This window comes from Lepus europaeus, chromosome 9, assembly GCF_033115175.1.
Source record: "Lepus europaeus isolate LE1 chromosome 9, mLepTim1.pri, whole genome shotgun sequence".
In the NCBI taxonomy this organism is placed as follows: Eukaryota; Metazoa; Chordata; class Mammalia; order Lagomorpha; family Leporidae; genus Lepus; species Lepus europaeus.
Genome location: NC_084835.1, coordinates 18,700,374 through 18,707,961, shown reverse-complemented (window position 1 = coordinate 18,707,961; position 7,588 = coordinate 18,700,374). Strand labels below are relative to the sequence as shown.

Below are 7,588 nucleotides of genomic sequence, written 5' to 3'. Positions count from 1 at the left end.
AGCTCTCTGCCATGGCCAGGGAGTGCAGTGCAGGATGGCCCAAGTCCTTGGGCCCTGCACTCCATGGGAGACCAGGAGAAGCACCTGGCTCCTGCCATTGGAACAGCGCGGTGCGCCGGCCGCAGCACGCCTACTGCAGCAGCCATTGGAGGTGAACCAACGGCAAAGGAAGACCTTTCTCTCTGTCTCCCTCTACTGACCACTCTGCCTGTCCAAAAAAAAAAAAAAAAAAAAAGAGATGACTTTGACAGAATTCCCTCTACCCACCAACAGCCCAGGCAGCAGCTCAACTGCTGGTGAACAGTCCCTGTGTTGTGTTCCTGAGAGTTCTCTGGGATCTCGAGCCCAGCTGAGTCTACTCAGCTGCCACATGGCTCCTCTGCCTCTTCTGTTGGCCCCTGTGCTGTCTCTGTAGGGCACTTCTGCCCTTCCCTCTCATGGGGTGTTGGAGCTTCTCTTCGTCACTGTTTGCACTTTTAGTGGCTACTCTTGAGCACAGTGGGACCCTCCATCTTTCCCTCCTGCTGGTCACTGCAGCCTATCCTAGGCAGAGCCAGACCTGTTGGACATTGCTGACTCTGCCAGATTTTGTTTCCATCCTACTCTGTGGCCACCAGTATGGCCAGAGAATGTGCTAAAGCCCTCTGTGTGACAAAATGCATAATGGTCTTTAGCAATATGGAGAAGGAGGCATCTCTCTACTCAAACCCAAGGGAAGACCAAGGAGAGTGGGATCTGGGCTGCCTGTGCTCCAGTATCTCGCAAGTTTTTGTTCAACAGCCTTTCTACTTCAACTAACAGCATCCTATCTTCTAGGACACACATAAATCCACAGGGTTGGCTGGGGCAGATCCCAGAGATAGCCACCACACTGCACTCACCATCACTCCCTTCTAATAACCATAGTCAAGCAACACCGGCCTTTCAGATGGTAAATTGGGGTTCTCCAGAGACACAAAACCAAGAGGATAAATGAAGATACTTTAGAATGTTTGTGGAGAAATGGGATCAAATGATGAATTTACTTTGGTGGAAAAATTTATTCAAAGCAGCGCACAATTTTTTTTTTTCAAAATGTGCATTTTCTGTGAGGTTTCTGAAGATTCCTGGTAGGTATGGGTATACAGAAAGTGTTCTGCATGTTGATGTTCCAAAGGAGCTTTTCAATAAGGTATTATTATCTCATGCAGTTTTGAAGGCCAAGTCACAGTCTGCTCTCCATGGAAAGCCAGTCATGGAACTCTCGTCCAATTTCAAAGGCCTAAAATCGACAAGTTTTGTTTCAACCCATTGGCTGCTTCTACTCTGTTCTGAGTAGGTAGGAGCAATGCGGGGCACAGGACAGAGGGCTCCCATCGTGACGCCGTGGTGGACGGTACCTGCGAACTTTGAGAACCCAGTGAACCTTCTCGTTGAAGATGAAGAAGTGGAGCAAATATTCGGCCAAGATGACAAGTACCTCCGGTGCATCGAGGAGCACAGTAACACCCTCATTCAACTGGACAGGTACTATGTGGCCTGCAGCTACACTCGCATCATCATCACCGGACCTGTTAGGTCACAACGATGGCTGATGTACATGATGAGTTGCCTGAGGATCGACGATCCTGACCTTCAGGCCGAAGGCCTTGAGATGTTGCAGCATGTGCGCAGTGAACCGCTGACCAAGGAGGACATTCATAAGATCGAGGCGGAGCACCAGACCTCTCCCGAAGGCCGTGAGCACGAGTGGGACCATTTCCCTTGAGGATCTTGTGGCTTCGCCTTTCCAGGTGGTTCGTTGTTTCTGGGTCCATGGAATTTCAAGCTATCCAAAATAAAGGACTGATCATCCTTGCAAAGCTGAAATGGGAGGGGGGTCTCGGCCTCGCCCTTGGTGAAGATGTTTGTGTCTGTAGACCAGCGGGCCTGGTCTACTGCTGTTACACCATGAGTTAGCCAATAAAGCCAGCCGTGTCACGCAGTGCAAAAAAAAAAAAAAAAAAGGCCTAAAATCAGGGCAACAAATAGTATGAGTCCCAAAGCCTGAGAGCCAGGAGCTCTGACCAGCAGAACTCTCCACCCCTGAAGAGATTTGCTAATGGTAGGATGTAGCTTCTAGCCTAGCAACCCCGTGAAGACTGAGAAGTCTGCAAGTCCTGTAGTCTCTCCCATTTCATGTTCTGATTACACTAATTCAATTAGGGAGAAGTGCACGGTGTCACTGAAACTCTTAAGTTCCCCTAGCAGGGGTGGGGAACATTTTTTCTGCCAAGGGCCATGTAGACATTTATAACATCATTTTTGGGTCATACAAAATTATCAACTTAAAAATTAGCCTTCTATAGATTTCTTGAGTTTCAAGTTCCACCTGCAACTGCCTTTTCAGAACCATATGAATGATTCTGTGGGTCTTACATGGCTTGTGGGCCAAATGTCCCCTACCCCTGCCCTAATGCTTGGCTACTCAAAGTGTGGGCCGTTGACCAGGGGATCTGCATTCCTTGTTAGACCTCTAGATGGCAGATCCTCAGATCTGCTGAGTCAGGACTTTTTTTTTTTTTTAATTTTTATTTAATGAATATAAGTTTCCAAAGTACAGCTTATGGGTTACAATGGCTTCCCCCCCCCCATAACTTGCCTCCCACCCGCAACCCTCCCCTTTCCCACTCCCTCTCCCCTTCCATTCACATCAAGATTCATTTTCAATTCTCTTTATATACAGAAGATCAGTTTAGTATATATTAAGTAAAGATTTCAACAGTTTTTGCACCCACACAGAAACACAAAGTGAAACATACTCTTTGAGTACTAGTTATAGCGTTAAATCACAATGTACAGCACATTAAGTACAGACATCCTACATGAGGAGTAAGTGCACAGTGACTCCTGTTGTTGACTTAACAAATTAACACTCTTGTTTATGGCATCAGTAATCTCCCTAGGCTCTTGTCATGAGCTGCCAAGGCTATGGAAGCCTTTTGAGTTCGCTGACTCTGATTATATTTAGACAAGGTCATAGTCAAAGTGGAAGTTCTCTCCTCCCTTCAGAGAAAGGTACCTCCTTCTTTGATGACCTGTTCTTTCCACTGGGATCTCACTCGTGGAGATCTTTCATTTAGGTCATTTTTTTTTTCCAGAGTGTCTTGGCTTTCCATGCCTGAAATACTCTCATGGGCTTTTCAGCCAGATCTGAATGCCTTAAGGGCTGATTCTGAGGCCAGAGTGCTGTTTAGGACATCCGCCATTCTATGAGTCTGCTGTGTATCCCGCTTCCCATGTTTCATTTTGTTTCTTTTCGTTTAGTTTCTCTTTTCTTTTCTCCCCTCCCCTCCCCTCCCCTCCCCTCGCCTGCCTGCCTTCCTTCCTGCCTTCCTTCCTTCCTTCCTTCCTCTTTCAACAAGATCCCATATTAGAGTTTGAGAAGTGTTGTTAAGCCACTGGTTCCCAACCTTGGCTATACACTGGAACCATCTAGGGCACTTTAAAAAACTATCAACATCCATTCCCATCTCCTAGTGACTCTTATTTTCTTGATCTGGGTAAAGGAGCAATAAAGGCCCTAGATGATCCCAATATGTAGCTAAGGATGAGAACCACTAGCTTAGGGAATCTGGTAACACCCACTGTCCTGTGTGGATGAAATCTGGAGGAGTGACCACTGGTGGGTGTCCAGGCACTCAGCAGGCTACGGCTGACTCCTTCCCAGGATTCAAGAGCCAACTTCTCCTCCTTTCTCTTTGGCAAGGAGGAGCAGTGACCTGTCTTTTGTGATAAAGAGAGGCTTATTTGGCCTCATTTCACGGGAAGATAGGCGGTGGGACAGCAGGCATTTCCAGTTGACGTGCTTCCATTGCTTTATGGCTAGGTAGCCAGTTCATCTGAAGGTCAAAGGCATTTGAGCACCTGACCTGAAGAATGGAAAAACCAGGAGAAGAGTTAGACTTGGGCCGCTGCCTGGCCTTTCTCTTATGGGAAAACCAGAAGTGTCGAGGCAGATGGAGTTTGAGGAGCTGGTGATGATGATCCTCCTGGAATCTTACAGCTGTGAAGCTGTGATGGGCTGTCCTCTTCCTGCTCCCTTTCAGAGGCCCTGCCCACCCCCTGGCTTCCCTGCAAGGGCACTGGGAATTCACCCCCGCTGCAGAGGCCCTGCCTCAAGGCAGTTTCCTGTGGGTGGTTATTTTGGGAACAGGAAATCGGATGTTTGGGTGGAAGAGGGGTAGCCAAGGGCCTGGAGGCAGACGGGTGAGAAGAGAGAGCCAGTGACACTGCAGTGGCCTCCATCCCCAGACACAGAGGCAGCCTGCACTCGCCTCTGCTGCTTGCACAAAGGCACCGTCATGTGACCTCTGGGGCTGTGACTTGAAAGAGCTCCCATTGTCCATGCCAGCCTCAGGTTTCAGGGAACCGGACACTGGGAGCACATTTTTTTTTTTTTTTTAAATTTTAAAGCAGCAAGGATGAAGGCCAACAGTATTTTCCACTCTGGAAGGGGGGGGGGGAGGGTCTACACATGTCCATGAGCCAAACAGATTTCTCCAAGTTTGTTTTCCTGACACTTTGGAAACCACACAGTTCAGAGAAAATTCATCACACATGCTGCAGCCTGCTTTCCCGGAACGTGTCCAGAGGCTGCTGTGTCAACACTGCCAAGCTCAGCAAGCCCCTCTCCACGGGATGGTGTGATTTGCCAAGGGAAAAACTCAACCCAGGCCCTCCGGGGGGGATTGTGCACAGTTCAAAGGGAGGGTGGGCTTCCAATTGGACAAGGCACTTTCCCGATTACACAGTTGTCACTGACCCCACCAAAGGCCACCACTGCCTCCCCTCTGGGTCCCTGTTCCCAGACTGTGCATTTGTGTGCTCAGCTGCTGACCCGTCTGCTCTTAAAACACCAGGGTAGATGTGGGGAGGAAGAGGAGAGGCCAGGCTAAAGCTGTTTCAAAGGCTCTCTGATCAGTTCTGCCTTGAGGCACTTTGGAAGAAGAGGAAAAAGGGCTTTGGCATCACCAAGACCCGGATGTAAATCCCCACAGAGAGACCCAGATGTAAACCCCCAGGCAGCGACTTGTGTACTAAATGTGTTTCCCTAAGGGGAGGAGGGGAGCTTCCTTCTTACAGAAATCTTTTAAGGAGAAGGGGGACTAACGATGGTGAAGGTGCTTACTGGAGGGTGAGGTCATGATAGGTGCTCACTGATGGGGCCAGCATTGTGACATAGCAGGCTAAACCCCCTGCTTGTGACTTCGGCATCCTATTTTGGAGCTCCCATTTGGGTGCTTGCTACTTTGAATCCAACCCAGTTTCCTGCTCAAGTGCCTAGGAAGGCAGTGGAGGATGACCTAAGTATTTGGGCCCTGGAAACCCAAGTGGGAGACCAGGATGGATTTCATGGCTTCTGGCTTCTGGTTCCAGCCTGGCCCAGTCCCAGCTGTTGCAGCCACTTGGGTAATGAACCAGTGAATGGATGCTTCCAAGGCAGCATCCTGGTGCTTTCTGCTGGTAGATGTGGGACCTGCGGTCTCCTCCATACCACTGCTTGGCTGCGGCAAGTCTGATGCCTACCTCCCATCCCTGCTCCTAGCCACTCAGGTGAAACTGTCATGATCAGAATCTTCCAGAAGAGATGGCTTTTCACAGCTCTCCCCAAACCTCATGAGGAACCCTCTCCTATTGCATGCTGCTCCTCCTGGTGGATGATGATGACGAAGATGATGATGGTACCTTCTGTGCGGTTTACAGTGGAATGCATGACTTGCTCTTGACCTTTCAACTCTGCTTTCCTCTAGTCAGGCAGAGGGAAAATCTGGTTTTCACTTGTGGCACCTCTTTGCATCAGGTCTGTGCAGTCTCACACCCGGAGCTGTGCTCTTCAGCAGCACTGGGGTCAGAGGTCTTTGCTGTCCATGCTAGGGGCATCTCCGCTACACTCAGCAGCCATCATTGTAGTCTGCAGTTGCTGGAGAGTCCTAACATGAAGCCACAGGGGATCAGGAAGGGGCACATCTAATTACTACTTCACACGTCAACCTGCCGCAATTACATCGTTTTAAGCTTAATTGGTTTTGGGTCTCCTCTCAAGTGTCCACTAGCCATTGGCGATCATCTTGTGGTATGACCTTGGGCACTTGGCTTCGAACCCCGAGCCTTAATTTCCCAAGTCTGGGTCACCTCTAAGGCCCTTTCCAGCCTCCACCTTCTAACATGTATGTCTGAGATTCTGGATGAACCTCTCTGTGTTGAGCCCTGACATCTCTGTGAAGTACAGTGAGTCCCCATCAGACTCCAATTTCTCTAGTAGTAGAGGGGAGGCCCGCTATAGATTAAATATAATCCACTGATAATCCCAACCCCCATGTTAGCCTTTGGTTTGGATCTCATGTATTAGAGCAGTGAACAAGCTACGAAATTGACCAATTTGAATTCTACCTGTCCCTTCCCCTTCTATCCTCTCAAAGACATGCTAATTTGGTCTGTAATGTGGCCAAAGGGCAGACAGTAGAAGGGAGGAGAAGCCAGAGGCATGAAAAATCCCCAAACTGGATCATCCACCCACTGGATAAAGAGTGCCTGCCTGAACAGAATACTGAATGAGTATTCACCTTTTCTCAAGCCAGCTCTTGTCCCCATGCAGCAATGGCTATAATCTCCATGGCAAAATACATTACACCGTTGAGTTCCTTAGACAAATCTGACCATTCCTTTGCAATCGCAGGCACACTAGATTTTTTGAAATTGAGAAACTGATTAATTGTCATTTGGAAATGGCAGTATATTTAAACTAGTTTACCAAAAATGCTAACCTGGAGGTCCCAGAACCATGTCTTCTGACATCTATATAAGTAAAAGCAAGCAAAATGTTGCATACATTTTTGAAGATTGCTTCTTAATTATAAATATTCTTATATGAACACCCTTAAGCAATGTGTAAATGTTGTTGAAGCCTCACCTGACTTCTGCTGGCCTCTCTCTATAGTCATGATAACTTTTTGGGGTGTTGGGGTAGTTTTCTTTGCTAACAATCATCCTTCAGTGATCTCAGGCACAGCTCCTGCTCTTAAGAATGAAGCCAGGCTGGCGCCGCGGTTCAATAGGCTAATCCTCCGCCTCCGGCGCCGGCACACCAGGCTCTAGTCCCGGTCGGGGCACCGGATTCTGTCCTGGTTGCCCCTCTTCCAGGCCAGCTCTCTGCTGTGGCCCAGTAAGGCAGTGGAGGATGGCCCGAGTTCTTGGGCCCTGCACCCCATGGGAGACCAGGAGAAGCACCTGGCTCCTGCCTTCGGATCAGCATGGTGCGCCGGCTGCAGCGTGCTGGCCACGGTGGCCATTGGAGGGTGAACCAACGGCAAAGGAAGACCTTTCTCTCTGTCTCTCTCTCTCACTGTCCACTCTGCCTGTAAAAAAAAAAAAAAAAAAAGAATGAAGCCACTATTTCTTGAATCAGCTGGCTAGGCTGGAGTTTCCACAACTACTTTGTGTTCTGCACTGCCCCCTGTTTGTCCAGGTGTATTGTCCAGTTGGCCAGTGCAGCCATGCTCTGCCTCTTCATTTCAGTGTGCTAATCCTGCTTCATTCCCAAGGTGCTCCCTTTCCAAACTCTTACCTA

At 48.9% G+C, this 7,588-nt stretch overlaps 1 protein-coding gene across 1 annotated transcript; it reads left to right on the top strand.

Annotated features, from left to right (window-relative positions):
- Positions 1 to 1,327: 1,327 nt before the first annotated feature.
- On the top strand, positions 1,328 to 1,747 carry LOC133766217 (putative KHDC1-like protein). Its single transcript, XM_062199938.1, has one exon. The coding sequence runs from the start codon at positions 1,328 to 1,330 to the stop codon at positions 1,745 to 1,747; it is 420 nt and encodes a 139-aa protein (XP_062055922.1).
- The last annotated feature ends 5,841 nt before the right edge of the window (positions 1,748 to 7,588 follow it).

Coding starts and splice junctions, on each gene's coding strand:
- LOC133766217 (XM_062199938.1), top strand. CDS start 1,328: ATGCGGGGCACAGGACAGAGGGCTCCCATCGTGACGCCGTGGTGGACG.